General features: G+C 34.3%; 2 protein-coding genes and 1 long non-coding RNA gene across 13 annotated transcripts in view; 1 reads left to right on the top strand and 2 right to left on the bottom strand.

The window, feature by feature from the left end:
- The window catches only part of LOC107605322 (nucleolar GTP-binding protein 1), an 8814-nt gene extending 5208 nt beyond the window's left edge, over window positions 1–3606 (bottom strand). The window contains exons 1-8 of one of the 8 annotated variants that reach the window (XM_021104985.1): window positions 3410–3606; window positions 3115–3259; window positions 2760–2884; window positions 1841–1961; window positions 1693–1757; window positions 1453–1566; window positions 1219–1293; window positions 27–65 (exon numbers count right to left, since the gene is read on the bottom strand). In XM_021104985.1, coding sequence (XP_020960644.1) covers window positions 27–65; window positions 1219–1293; window positions 1453–1566; window positions 1693–1757; window positions 1841–1961; window positions 2760–2884; window positions 3115–3187 — 612 coding nt within the window. In that variant the 5' untranslated portion in view covers window positions 3188–3259; window positions 3410–3606. Of the gene's footprint in view, window positions 1–26; window positions 66–1218; window positions 1294–1452; window positions 1567–1692; window positions 1758–1840; window positions 1962–2759; window positions 2885–3114; window positions 3263–3395 lie in introns of all 8 variants that reach the window. The other 7 variants (XM_021104981.1, XM_021104982.1, XM_021104984.1 and 4 more) reach the window with 7 other exon arrangements.
- On the bottom strand, window positions 7979–8370 carry LOC110264162. Its single transcript, XR_002349893.1, has 2 exons — window positions 8322–8370; window positions 7979–8216 (listed from the first exon to the last, which is right to left on the bottom strand). It is a non-coding gene; the product is annotated as an uncharacterized LOC110264162 (long non-coding RNA).
- On the top strand, window positions 9135–12071 carry LOC107605324. Of its 4 annotated transcripts, XM_021104976.1 has the most exons (6): window positions 9243–9467; window positions 9862–9957; window positions 10228–10287; window positions 11003–11258; window positions 11367–11444; window positions 11648–12071. In XM_021104976.1, exons 3-6 carry the CDS (start codon window positions 10285–10287, stop codon window positions 11779–11781), a joined length of 471 nt encoding a protein of 156 aa, XP_020960635.1. In that variant the 5' UTR covers window positions 9243–9467; window positions 9862–9957; window positions 10228–10284; the 3' UTR covers window positions 11782–12071. The 4 variants fall into 4 exon arrangements, with proteins under 4 accessions (XP_020960637.1, XP_016162660.1, XP_020960635.1 ...); XM_021104978.1 differs by lacking the exons at window positions 9862–9957; window positions 10228–10287 and having other exon boundaries at window positions 9135–9467; window positions 11003–11192; XM_016307174.2 differs by lacking the exons at window positions 9862–9957; window positions 10228–10287 and having other exon boundaries at window positions 9135–9467.

Here is a 14527-nt window from a genome sequence, read left to right as displayed (position 1 = left end):
ATTTCCATGTGGGATTTGCAACTTACCCCATTCAATCGTTCCTCTGCTTCTCTCTTTGATGAAGACTGTTGGAAGATGAAGTATGTCAACCATTTTAGGAAAGGAAACTATAGCATGTGGTATATACAAACAACAAAATAATATGATGGTTATATGAAGCAATATATCGGGACTCTCCATCTGATAGATCTTGTAGCTGTCAATCTTGGACGGCAACACACAACAGTCAATTCTAAAATATATTGGCAGATAAGACAGCGGGATAGATGCTACATCAGAGACTGTATAGAGGGTGTAAATAATTTGTAAAACACAGAAGTTTTCAAAAAAGCTACTCAAAACTTGAGATATGTTCATCAGTAATGTTTGAAGCAACAGCATCACAGGCACAGCCATCATTAATAGGGCATGGATCACAATAAAATGCTTATAGTAGTGATGATGGAATGGTTCTGGAGGCTAGAGAAGCAGAAAAACATAACTAGGACCGTAAAAATCTCATTAAAACATAACTAGAACGGTGAGCATGGAATCCTATAGAGCATAACAGAATGGTGAACTGGTGGAGAGAGAATAGTGAATGGGATTATATGTAAGGTGTGGAGAGGTTAGGAGAGGAAGGCATATATTGGATTAGAATGTGGGAGAGACTGAGCTGTTACTCAAAACCCATTTTACTAATTGCCAATTGATCACCTCTGTTTTATATAATCAATATCCAGTCATTTTCTTCTCCAATCACTACAATATAACTAGGTAACCATCAATGGATTTGGCTTGAAAAGCTTGACGAATCTTGAAAGAGAAAGAAAAATTACAACCACCTTTGCAAGGACAAATAGCTGCCAAACATCATAGCCTATATGAGGACAGAATGTGACATCTTAGCTCGGACTTGGGTAAGATAGTGCATAGGTTGGCCTGTTTCATGAGCTTGAAAGCTGCTATTGACCCAAAAAAATTGGTCTGCTGGTCCAATAAGTGAGTTTACGAGATGGCAAACCAGAAACTTCATTGGTTTGAATGAGCAAAAATAGAACTTTTAACAGTTTGTGAGCAAACAGAGAACTTCACCCTATAAAATCAGAGACTGAATTTTACTAGAAACCAAGGGTTGCCAGATCGGGTGTTTCGTTCCCAATTTCATAAATTAACAGGTTTGGTATTTTCATACGCAACCAAGAAATATGTCAAACAATTATGTAAATAATTAGATACCTTTGCACAAAGTGAAGCATGTTCCTTTCCAACAGAGACTACCCTCTTCCTTAATGTATCTACTTTTCCTAGTACCTGTTAAACAATTGTAAATCTACAGTAGAAAAATTATGTCTAACATATAACAGATTTATCTCAATATAACATATAGTACTGTACCCTTAATAATTATGGGAACATGCAAATGGAAGTCTAAAACATGTCCAGTGCTGCAATGCAACTCTTTAAACATACCTTTTCATAGTATCCGTCTCCAAGTGTCAACTCAATAAGAGACCTTTCATAAGGATGAAGATATGCTTTATCAGGAAAGTTCTCCACATACGTCCTCAAAGGAACAGCAAGTTCCTAGCAAGAACTATAGCATTAACTTTATCCCTATTCACTTTATGATTTATAAGACATATTGCCAGAAAGCCCAAAATAGGCATTATATAGCTCTAGGCATTGAATATGAGGAAGTTAATAACATACTTTCATTAATGCATCAAGTTGCTTAGCACCCTTGTTTTTCTCTCTTTTTGCAATATTTGCAATTCCTACAGTTTATGCAAACCAAAATTCAATGTTGATGAAAGAGATTAACATGTAACTAAATTAAGTACAAATTGAGGTCAAGAACCTTTCGTTGGAGAAATCTTCTTCACCTTTCTTAGGGCTGACTCAAGAATGTCAATAGATGGCATCACTATTGGCAACTTTTGAAAAGCTCCAATAGATTCAATTTTTTTAGATTGCTTCTCCTACAGTTTGAATAATTATATTTAACATAAGCAAATATTTCCATGCTACCAAAACAACACTCATAAGAAAGAATAACTAAATTGGATATTTAGATAAAAACAAAAGAAACAAAGATTATGCCAAGGTTAAAGAAAATACTAATGACAACATGCTAGTTTTCAATAGGAGAATATCCATTGATAAAAGAAGAATATAACAAAAAAAATATTTTAGAAGAAAGAATCCTCATTATAAAAATAAGAATAGACAAAAGAAGACTCAACAAGGAAACCCCTCTAAAATTGCCATGCTCTTTGGACCAAATAGAAGCCAAATGCCTAAATCCTTCCGACTGAAACTTGCCCAAACATCTGCTCTAAAAAGATGTTGAATATAAAGGAGATGATCGAGTTACATAAGTTCACCATAAAATAACGCTTATACTTGCATTAAATAACTTTTTGCTGATTTGTTTACTCACAAAATCCATCACTGAATTGGAAGTTCTAATCATATAAAATTTTATACAACAACCAAGTCTTTTCCAACCATTTTAATAGATAATCCACTACATCAATTTAATGATGTAACAATATCATATGCCATAAATATCTGATCCGCAAACTTCACATTCCAAATGGCTATGGCCTAGTGCTAGAGCGATGTGGAGGTGTTAAGTCTACTAGGCTATTGGCCAATATTACCCTTTATTAATAGCTTCATTAGTCCTCCTCCTTGAGCTAACTTTTGTATTTAGAAAAAACCAATCATGATAAACTTTCATGATAGCACATGACAGTTATGGGAGTAACACATACCATCATACTCTTTTCTTTTGTCTGCTGTACAGTGGGATTGTAGCTTCCATTAGCAATTTCATATGAATTAGTTTGGATGCTCTTACAGAAGTAGAAGATGGGATGCTTTGTTGCATTGGGTGCTCCTGCATTAATACCCAACTATAGTCAACTACAAAGGAAACTGAAACTTCATTTGAATGGGAAAATGTAAATGAAAAGCTACCGATGGAAGGAATATCAAAGTCAACAGCCAACAATTGCAGCTAATCACATAACAATACAGCCGTGTGCCAAGTAAGAAAATTGATTATTGGAAAGCGATTTTTGTGGTCACACTTGATAAGAGTTGAGAAATGAGGGAAGTGGATAGAACCTTTGTAAGTAGTGAGGAGTGAATTGGCGCAAGGAATGTGGCCCCTCAGGAACAGAGAGGAAGGGGCTTTCATCTCTCTTCTTATAGTGTTACTCGATGCTTAGGTGGCCAAAGAGACTTGAACACAACGATGAACGATGAATTACTGCTGTAGATATTGATTCAAGAAGAATACGCTAATAACTAACTGCTAGGGCATCGTAATAACATAAAGCATTAACAAACTTAGTGAGCATGTAATGGCAAGTTTCAGAAAACACAAGCAAAGAGCGAAAATATACAAGATTTACACAACTTGTCACTTAGGAGGAGTCGCACACAAATACAGGGGTGGTGGTGCACAGTGGCAGTGGCTCACTGACGAGCGGGCAAAGACGCACTGCGTCGGCGGCGAGCGGTGGCGACGGCGCACTGCTCCAAGGACCTCAGCTGTTGTCACTGCTCAATTACAGTTTACACTAAAGAGTTGAAAGGAGAGCAAGAGCAACATGGTTAGATAAAGGCAAGGATACATTTGGAATATTATAATTTGGACAAGGATGATTTTGAAATTTCACGCTTTAACAGCAAATTTCATAAGAACTGAAAATAGGGTGAGCACAGGTCAGGTTAGTTTGGTTCGGGTTTAAAGTAAAATTAGAACTGAATTGATAAAAAAAAATTGGTTCGATTTGATTTGAATTTGTATTTTTTTGTGTTTCTACCCGAATTAAACCAAACCGATTAAGAGCGGATTAGTTCGGTTCGGATAGTAGGTACCCGATAACTTTAAAATTCATAAAAAAATCAAATTGGCAAATTTTTATCTTAAAAATTCAACAAATACAATAAACATGTAACATCAATAGAAACTATGAAGCACGGACACTTTGTTGAGTTGTCGTGTCCGCGTCTCGGACACATTTCGGACACGATACTCACTGACACTCGTCCGACACGTGTGTCTGCTGTGTCCAACCGTGTCTTAATAAAAAATAAAAAATTTTTCTTCGGATACATCTGGACACACCTAAATACCATCACATGTCAACGTGTCTTGTCTTATTCTTAACATATATTTTTAAAATAAATTTAGATATAATATATATTATTATTTATTAAAACAAAAATTATTTTAAATACTTGATATAATTAAAATAAGACATTAAAAATAATTAAAAATTTTAATTTATATTTTAATGTCAATAAAATATCAAAATATCATTACGATTTATCTAAAAAATACTTTATATTTTATATGTATGCGTGTCCCCGTGTCATGTAAGATTTTAAAATTCGTGTGTCAGCGTGTCCCGTGTCCGTGTCAGTGTCTATACATCATAGATTAGAAATAATGCAAACATATTAGATACCAAATACATTAAAAACTAAACTCATCAAAATCCAAATATATTAAAAGTGAATAATCTTTGTCTAATGAAAATATAAAAGTGCAATAGAAATATTAGAAGTTAAATACAAAAGTCTAGTGAATAATCTTTGAAAGAAGCTAAAACCAAAACACATTAAAATCTAAACATTAGAAGCTAAATACAAAAGTGCAATAGAAATATTTGTCTAATTTTCGAAGTCTTCACTTCATAATCCTTCACTCCATCAACCAAGCATATTTAAGAGAGAAGTTGTGACCTTCAAAAAATCAGCATATAATTAGCTAATGTTAATATATAAAATTGATTAATTAAAAGTAATTCAACAAATAAATAATTAGTGAAAAAATATTAACCTCAAATTGTTGTAAACAACATCAACTCTAATGGCTTCATTAGATATTGTTAAAGTTGAAAGCTCTACATTAACAGTAATTAAATTATTATTAAAGACTCAACAATAACAACAATTACATAATAATTTAAAGCAATATAATTTAAAAATAGTTACCTAATTCAAGTTTTTCTTGGTCCTTAAGTTCTTGCTTTAAGTCATACATCTTCTTTTGAGTCTTCAACCAATTTTGTGAGCAAATTAGAGACTCAACAGTAGAAGGACTTAATGAGCTTCTAAATTGGTCAAGCACACGACCACTAGTACTAAATGCCGACTCAGAAGATACGGTAGAGACGAGAATAGCCAACAAATCCTTAGCCATGTGAGCAAGAGCATAATACTTCATTGATTTCAATTTCCACCAACGCAAAATGTCAAAACCGGAAATGTTATCCTCCACATCATCTTCCATGTATCTTTCTAATTCATTCCTTTTGACCTCACCTTGCTTTTTTTAACCCTCAATCTAGACTCATCTTCGAAGTCATCTTCCTCCTCATTTGCATTTTCACCACCAACCCCATGATCATGAGAGGTAATACTAGAATTAAAACTACCAGAAGAATTACCATCCGGAAGGGGATATATCATGGAGTAATACTCAAACAACTTATGAATGATATCCTTCAATTTTTTCAACATATCTTTGGCTTGATTCAACCCATACACCCGATTAAAACAAAATTCAACATACTCATACTTGTAACGAGGATCAAGAAAAACAGCCACAAAGAAAAAATAATTTATGCCATCACCCTCCCAATATTTGTCTAGTTTTACTTTCATTTTCATTTGTGTCGCCATCTTTCTCCACTTATTCAAAATTTTTTGAATGTCACACAATTTATTGAAAAAATTATTACATGTGACATTCAAAGAACCAGAAAAAGTAAGAGTTACATCATAAAATATTTTCAAGAACTTCACAAACACACGTGCCCTTTTCCAATCATTAGCATCAGGAGGTCCTCCTTCAGACTCAAGCGTCAACAAATAAAATGAGTCTTGATAACTAAGCCGACTAAAAGCCGATTCAAACTTCTCAGCAGCCTCTAGCATCAAATAGGTAGAGTTCCACCTAGTAGGCACATCTAACACTACACTGGCTTTACAAGTTATATTAGCCTCTTGAACACACCTCTTAAAAGCTTGCATCCTAGAAGGAGATGACCTAACAAACTTGCATGCAATTCTGATTTTAGTTATTGAGCTATCAATCTCTTTCATACCATCATCGACAATTAGATTTAATATGTGAGCACAACATTTCATATGCATGAACTCCCCATTTAACAATGTTGACCCATTCCAATCACCCATGCCTCTAAGTAAATACGAAATTACAATACCATTAGCACTAGCATTGTCAACAGTTACACAACATATCCTTCTAATACCCCACTCTTGCAAGCATTGTTCTAAGGCTCTCCCTATAGTTTCACCCTTATGATCAGTAATCAAACCAAAATTCAATATTTTTTTATGCAATGTCCAAGACTCATCAATATAATACGCAGTCACACACATATAATTCAAATTCTGAATTGAGGTCCAAGTATCGGTAGGAAGGGAAACCATTTGGCGATTTTCAGATAACAAATTTCTCAACTTCTCTTTCTCATATCTAAACAAAGCCATACAATCTCTAGCAATTGTCCAACGGGAGGAACCTTAAACCTAGGTTGTGCTTTACTTATAAATTGTCTAAAACCTTAAGTCTCAACAAATTTAAAAGGAAGTTCATCAACAATTATCATATTTGCAAGAGCAAGACGAGTTTTCTCTTGATTAAAATCAACAAGTTTCATAGTGACTGCATTAGGGTCATCCTCAAATTGGCTCCCAAGTGCAATATTTTTCTGCCCCTCTTCAGCTTGCTTATGAGGATTTTTAGTGTAAATTCTTAAATGTTTATGCAAGTTTGTTGTACCATGACTAGAACTATTGTATGCATATTTTTTTTTACAATAGTTGCAGCAGGCTTCATTAAAAAAACTTATAGAAAAATGCGCCCAAACACTACTAGGTGCTCTACTGGGTTTACATTTTACCTCTTTTGGAGGCTCGCCAGTAGTTCCAGCAGCTTCGGTTTATGTTTCTGATGAAGGATTTGAGGCAGGCAACGGTGGGGGAGCTGGACTTTGCGATGTTCCACCAGAAAGACCATCGTTCTTAGCAGCGGGAGTAGCTGCACTTGGAGAAGAAGTACTTCCAACAACCGTATCACTTTTAGGGTTAATTTTTCCCATTTTTTTGAACTTACAAAATACATAAAATAAGAGAAGTCATGTATTTGTTACTATCTAATTTAGGGGTGAGCACGGTTAGCGGGTATCCGATTACCCGTCCAAACCCGAACCGAACCAACTAAATTGGTTTTGGAACCGACGGGTAATCGGGTCCAACCCGAACCAAACCGATGACATTTGCTGATGATTGGTTCGGGTATCGATTTTGTGGTGCGAAACTCGAACCAACCCGTGAACCCGATCATAATTAAATAAATAAATAATATATATATATATATATATGACTTTTTATGTGTTTTCCAACTCATAACCCTAATACTATCTTACTAACGGCGGAACCATGGAGTAAACCCAAAAAGTAGAAACCCTAGCAGAGGCAGAGCTTCCTCCTACCACGCAACCAGCTTCTCCAATCTTCATCGTCTTCTCCATTAGGCGTCAGGCGCATCGTCTTCTCCACCTCGTCCGTGGGACCATCTGGTGCATCGTCTTCTCCATCGTCTTCCTGGTAGTAGTAGCGACGCAGCAACCAACTTTTTCTCTGTTGTTGGCGTCTCAGTCGGTATCTCTGTTAGCATCGTTGTTCGCGGTTCCCTCTCCAACAGCCAGCTTCGTCTTCAGTCAGCCGTTCCCTCTCCAGCAGCTAGGGGTGTAATCGGTTCGGTTTGGTTCGGTTTTGGACTGAAAACCAACCGAACCAACCTGATCGGTTCTACAATGATATCAACCATTCGGTTGGCTGCTGTTTGAACAACCGAACCGAACCGAACCGAACCAACAGCAGTTTGGTTCGGTCGGTTTTTTCGATTTTTTTACACCTAATAATCAGAATTTAAATTACCATAAAATGAAGTTTAAAACTTTCAATAAACTAGAATAACAAGAGTATATCACATCCAAATTCAATACAAATTCAACTTAATTAAACATAAAACAAAGACAATTAAAAATGTCTAGCAAAACAGCAAAAATAAACACATTTTAAACTGAAACAGTCACTTTAAAATAAATAAAAACCAAACAGCCACTATGCTTAATCTGAATCCACACCAGACTCATCATCATCTTCTCCGGTTGGTGCAATTTCTACAAAAATAAAACAAAAAAATCATTATAGATTATAAACATAATATAGATTATAAATTATAAACATAAACCATAAAAGGAACAACAAATTTCTTTGTTGCATACCTAATTCAAGTTTCTCAAACTCTTAAATAAGCTCCTCAATATCAGTTGTCATTGGAGAAGCACGAAGCCACAACAACAAATTGTGAAACATATTAATTATAAGTCATGTGAAAACAAAGAAAAGTCATGTAAAATAGTGTGTGTGTGAGAGAGAATTATGTAAATATAGTATTTGTATTCTATTATACATGTATTCTATTTTCGGTCCGGTTCGATAACTTACACCCCTACTAGCAGCCAGCTTCTTCCAGGCTCCAGCGTCGTCTTCTTCGGTCACTCAGTCAGGTTAGTCTATAATTTTTGGGGAATGTTATATGTTAAAGTGTTAATTGTTTTATTTTCTGTTCAATCTTTGAAATTATACATTCTTAGTTGTTGAATAAAACAATCTTGATCACTCTAAAATAATCGAGCTGTTCAATTTTTTTAAATATTAATAGAATCTTGCTCTTATATAAAAGCTAGATTTGATTTTGAACTGAGGATCTTCTATAATCTAATTTTGATTTTTAACTTCAAAAATATTATGCTATTCATTTACTGTTATAATTCATGGTAGCAGATAAACGAAAAAAAAATTGAAAGAAAGCTAGAACTAATGGTGAGATTTAGATTTATATTAGCGGTACATACTATATATAAGATAGTAACTATGAAGAAATTATATGTAAACTGTACTCTAATTAGTTGAGTAATTAAATGAATACTCTGCAGTGTTATATTGTTTTATTTTTTTATTGTAAACTTCCATTTTGGGGGCATATTGCTTGCAATGTTAATAAATACTCTGCAGTAAGGTCTTTCAATTGTACTAATTGGTAATAGCCACATTAAACTTTACGTCTAGATAGTAAATACTATTTTAAAAACTCGGGTGAATGGACTGGCGAAGAAGGTGTCACAACGAAAGGTGACATCGACTGACAAAGAAGAGGAAGGAAGTTGTTTTCACGAGTCACAACTGTCAGTGCCGACGCCGATCAGAACGCGGGCAGATTTGACGATGAGAAATTGAGAATTTAGAGCTCCTTCCATTTCGATTTGGTTACCTAATTTAACTAATTTCTCCGTACACAACTCCGTTTCCATTTTACGGCGTTTACCGCCATGGAAGCCACCGACGACGCAGAATCCCCCACACCAATTGTACGAAACTCCTCACATATTTCTTTATTCCTCAATTTTATATCATTATTATTCTTAAATTGATCTAGCTGCAATATTTGATATAGTAGCATTAGGCAAAGAATTTGAGTAGGGTTCACTAAAATTTTCTTGTTTATATGAAGGTATTCGTAAGTGAACTGGTTTCTTTGCCACTGCACAAAGATATTAATATAATGAATATGTATTTGACCAACCCTAGGTCAATCTGTATTGGTATATTGGAAATAATTTAGTAAATTGGAAAAAGCATTGATTTGGGCCCATTTCCTTTTCTTCTAGGTTCTTGAAGATAACTATGAAATGTGTTTGCCTTCACCATCCTGAGTTCATTCAATTATTAGTTTCATTGATATTATCTAATTTCCTTTACCAGGCCTCCCCAAAGTTAGCTGTTAACTGGGGTACAACAACTGTTATTGGAATATTTACTGGCATGTTATAGGCGGTAGCAAGGAGGCATGCTTCTGTTGTAAGTTCTGATTACAAGAGGCCTCGATTCCTTTTTCTTTATTTTTTCCCGTATGGCTACGAGAGTGTTTTATGCTGAATACAGAACAGGTGTTACTGCTAACATCCAGACTACAATCATGGATTTCATTCTTTACATTATAGAATTCAATGTTGCGTGTAACTCAGTGTATGAAAGTGATCTTCTTTTGCTTACTGTTAGATGTGTCATGAATAACACTTTGGTGTTGATGTCAAAAGAATTTTTTTTTTTCTTTTTGTGTGGATGCAGAGGATTTATTTTCCTTGAAAAACTACTTGTATATAACGCTAAGCTACCTTCCATAATATGGTAAGAAACTATTTAGAGTTAAATGTACTTGAACTTTATCTTTGATATTGTTTATTCATAATCCAAAAAATGTTAGAGTTTTTGCTCAATCCTTCTAACTTGATGAGATTTATTTTCTTGGGGAACTAGTAACATCAGAAGGAAGGTGTAAACCAATCCATTAGTGTACCATAAAGATGTCAAAAGATTGTCTAATCCCGTCAACAGGCTGGCATAAAGGTATACTTGATCCATTTGTAGGTTTTCAAGAACTTAAGCTAAAAAGGCTAGAGTTGTTTTAATTTGTTGAATTGCAATTGCAGTACAAAGAATAACTGAGTACTTACTTTCTTAAATGAATGCAAAGATGTTTCTATTTTGTCACAATAGATAGTATATATCCTCTTTATTCATGTCATCTAATGTGAAGTTTCACTCTTTTCTACTATTTGTATAAGCTTGTTTTCCTTTTAATGCATTGCTATGAAGTTGAGGAGATAAATACCTGACCCACTTCAATAATCAATAGATGGAATGAATGCTAATATTTGAATGCAAAAATAAACCTTGCTAGCATTTTCTTTAGACAGAGAAACAAAACCCATGAACATAGTGCTATGGTTTATCTTTTCTTTGTTGATTAAATATTCTGTTGTCAAGTATGTGAAGGTGGAGGTTTTATTCTTTATTATCCAATTTTAGTCATGGTATTTATAAGTTCCTAATGTTTTGCTAGAGCAAGGACGCAGAAGTGACATTGAAGCTTGGAAGTACAGAAGACAAACGTGAGCAATATCGTTTGATGAGAGATGCTATGGAGAAACGGTTCATTAGGGTTACACGGGGCTCAATAGTTGGAGGAGTACGCCTTGGAATGTTCACTGCTGCATTTTATAGCTTACAAAATTTACTTGTAGAGCAGCGAGGTGTGCATGATGTTTTTAATGTTGTTGGTGCTAGTTCAGCTACTGCTTTAGCTTTTGGTTTAATATGTAAGAAATGATACTCTGCCACTAGACTCTTTATAACATGGACTGAATCACAAAAACAATTCATTTTTCATTCATTTCATTGTATTAATAGATTGTTTCCTTTTTTAGTGCCAGGATCACTACGTTGGCGAGCTAGGAACATGATGCTAGGATCAGTTTTGGGAGCAGCATTTTGCTTTCCTCTTGGTAACATAGCTATATTTCTTGATACTTTGTCAGCTCAGATTGTCGATGTGACTTTTGCAGATGCATAAGTTTCATATATAATATGTTGTGGAATATAATGCTGTTAGAAGCATCACTTGATGCTCAATCTGGTAGCAATCTCTCATATTCAACCAAGTTTTCACTATATTTGTTGAAATTCTTGTCTCATGATATGTTGGCAGGTTGGCTCCATTTGAAGCTGATAGAAAAAGCTAATGAAGGGAATCAAGCTGCAAATGAAAACTTAGATAAGAGAGACATAAAAAGTGGTGTTAGTGCTGCAATCAAAAGGCTTGAAAGCAATTTACAGAAATGAAAGCTATTTGGCTCCACAGAGGCATGCCTTCTTGTTTCTATTTTTCAGGGTGGTCAAGTAATCATGCAATGGAGGATGTGACACCACTGGGAATGGCATTGATGTCCACTTAATAGGAGAAAAAGTTGTATTAATTAAATAATTTTGTTGACCAAGTTGAGTCACACAGTTCTTCCATATGAAATTATGATGCCATTATTAGTTTGTTATTATGTTTTTAGTCTTGTTATTATGACTTATGAGGCTATTGTGGTATGAATATCGTCTGTTGCAGTGCCAATAGTATCTTGGGTCAGCCTCAAGCTCCTAGTTTCTACCGTGTCTTGAGGCAAAATCATACGGGTGAAATCTGCGACATTGATATAGCCATTGACTTGTAAAAAAGTTTAAAGTGTTGTGATAAAGATATGGATGACCACGTATATCTTGGGTGGCTATCTTTCTCAATGCTAAAGGAATCTTTTTCAAGACAAAATCAAATTAATTGAGAGTTGAAAATGAAGTGCTCGTACATGTATAAATAGTGATAGTATGGCATGAGTATTAGACACACAGCAATAAAACATTTCATTCTCTCTCTTTTACTATAATATTCTTCTCTGTTAATAAACTCTCTCTCTCTTTTGTCTCTATGTGATTTTAAGCTATAATATTAGTAAGGATAGCGGGTACTCGATTACCCGTTCGAATCCGAACCGAACCAATTAAATTGGTTCTAAAACCAACGGGTAATCGGGTCCAATTCGAACCAAGTCAATGTCTTTTGTTAGTGATTGGTTCGGGTATCGGTTTTAGGGGTGCAGAACCTAGGGGTGAGCACGGGTAGCGGGTACCCGATTACCCGTCCGAATCTGAACCGAACCAATTAAATTGGTTCTGGAATTAACGGATAATTGGGTCCAATCCGAATCAAACCGATGATCTTTGTTAGTGATTGGTTCGGGTATCGGTTCTGGAGGTGCGGAACCCGAACCAACCCGTGAACCCGATTATATATTAATTAAATAAAAAATAAAAAATATATATATGACTTTTTCATTAGACAAAAATAATCACTATTAATATGTTTGGATTTTAATGAGTTTAGTTTTTAATGTATTTGGTATTTAACATGTTTGGATTATTTCTATTGATGTTACATATTTATTGTACTTGTTGAATTTGTAAGATAAAAATTTAGTTTTTTTTTTTTATGAATTTCAAAGTCATCGGGTACTCAATTTTCCGAACCGAACTAATCCGTTTTTAATCGGTTTGGTTTGGTTCGGGTATATGTACCAAAAAAATGCAAATCTGAACCAAACCGAACCAATTATATTTTGATCGGTTCGGTTCTAATTTTACCATAAACCCGAACCAAACCGACCCGTGCTCACCTCTAGTTGGACCCAATTACCCGTCGGTTCCAGAACCAATTTAATTAGTTTGGTTCGAATTCGGACGGATAATCGGGTATCCGCTACCCATGCTCACCCCTGATTGAAAAAACTTTTTGAACACGTGCTTAAATCTAGGGCTGTCATCAAATATTTAATTTAGGTGATAAAATTAGTTATTAATCGATTAAAAAATAAAAAAATTAATTTTTAACCGGTTATAAAAATAAAAATTAATTTTAAAAAAATAACTCAATTTAAAAAAAAAAAACAGACAACCAATTTGAAATAATTAAGAGTAGCATAAAATTTGGTTTTGATTAATCAGTTAAAAATTGATTTTTAAAATTTAGTTTTGGTTAACCAATTTTTAATAATATGGATATCGTTTTTAAAATTATTTTATTAAATTAGTTAATCAAAATTTGGTTATGATTTTTTATTCAATTAACAACATTTTAGATTTTAAATATACATCGCTACTTAAACCTCATTTTATGTTTGATAAATTAATTCTTGGGTTAGGATCACAGTCTCTTTCTCATGCCAGCTTCTCTTCTTGGTGATAAGTTCCTTAAGAAACTTTGCATAAAGTGGCATTTGTTCTAAAGCCTCAGCTAATGGAATGTTGGTTTCAAATTTCCTGAAGATTTCCAAAAACTTAGGGAATTGTTGATCCATCATTTCTTTGTGTAGCCTCTATGAGTAAGGGAGTTTGGGGACATAGGGCTTTACTCCTCCCTTCCTTTCCTCTTATTGTGGCTTCATGATTTCCTTATCTTTCTTAGAGGTTTGTGCATCTTTGTCTTTCTTATGTTCCACCTTGTCATTTTCCTTTAGCTCTGTTGCATCTTTGTTGATGTCTTTGGTGTCTTCTCCAACCAACTTTCCATTTCTCAACTGCACAGCTTTACATTCCTCCCTTGGATTAGGAATTGTATCGCTTGGAAAGGCATTAGCTGGCTGTTCAGCTAGTTGCCTGGCCAATTGCCCCACTTGTCTCTCAAGGTTTTTCATAGAGGCATCTTATCGTTCTTGTCCTTTAGCTAGGCTTTGTGTAGTCTATTGCTTTGATTTATATTTGACAGGGTGATCAAAATAAGTTATTCAAGCTGCAGAAATGACGACCATTTTAAATTCGTACTATTTTTTTGAATTAGACAAATAAATCTCTAATAAAATTATCATAAGACAATTATAATTAATCTTATCTTAAAATAGAAGAGAATAAGGGTTTAATTGGGTTCGATTTTACGAAAAAAGAAATAATTATTTTTTTTAAAAATCTTTTAAAAAAATAAAAATAATTTAATGTTTGAATATTTTATGTAAAAAATATTTTTTTATTTAATAATTATATTTTTTGTTGA

This window comes from Arachis ipaensis, chromosome B06 (assembly GCF_000816755.2).
Source record: "Arachis ipaensis cultivar K30076 chromosome B06, Araip1.1, whole genome shotgun sequence".
NCBI lineage: Eukaryota > Viridiplantae > Streptophyta > Magnoliopsida > Fabales > Fabaceae > Arachis > Arachis ipaensis.
Note: the sequence above shows the minus strand (reverse complement) of the source record. Positions and strands in the feature narration are given on the sequence as shown.

Coding starts and splice junctions, on each gene's coding strand:
- LOC107605324 (XM_016307174.2), top strand. CDS start 9,429: ATGGAAGCCACCGACGACGCAGAATCCCCCACACCAATT. Junction 11,259..11,366: donor TTTAGCTTTTGGTTTAATAT/GTAAGAAATGAT, acceptor TTCCTTTTTTAG/TGCCAGGATCACTACGTTGG. Junction 11,445..11,647: donor AGCATTTTGCTTTCCTCTTG/GTAACATAGCTA, acceptor ATATGTTGGCAG/GTTGGCTCCATTTGAAGCTG.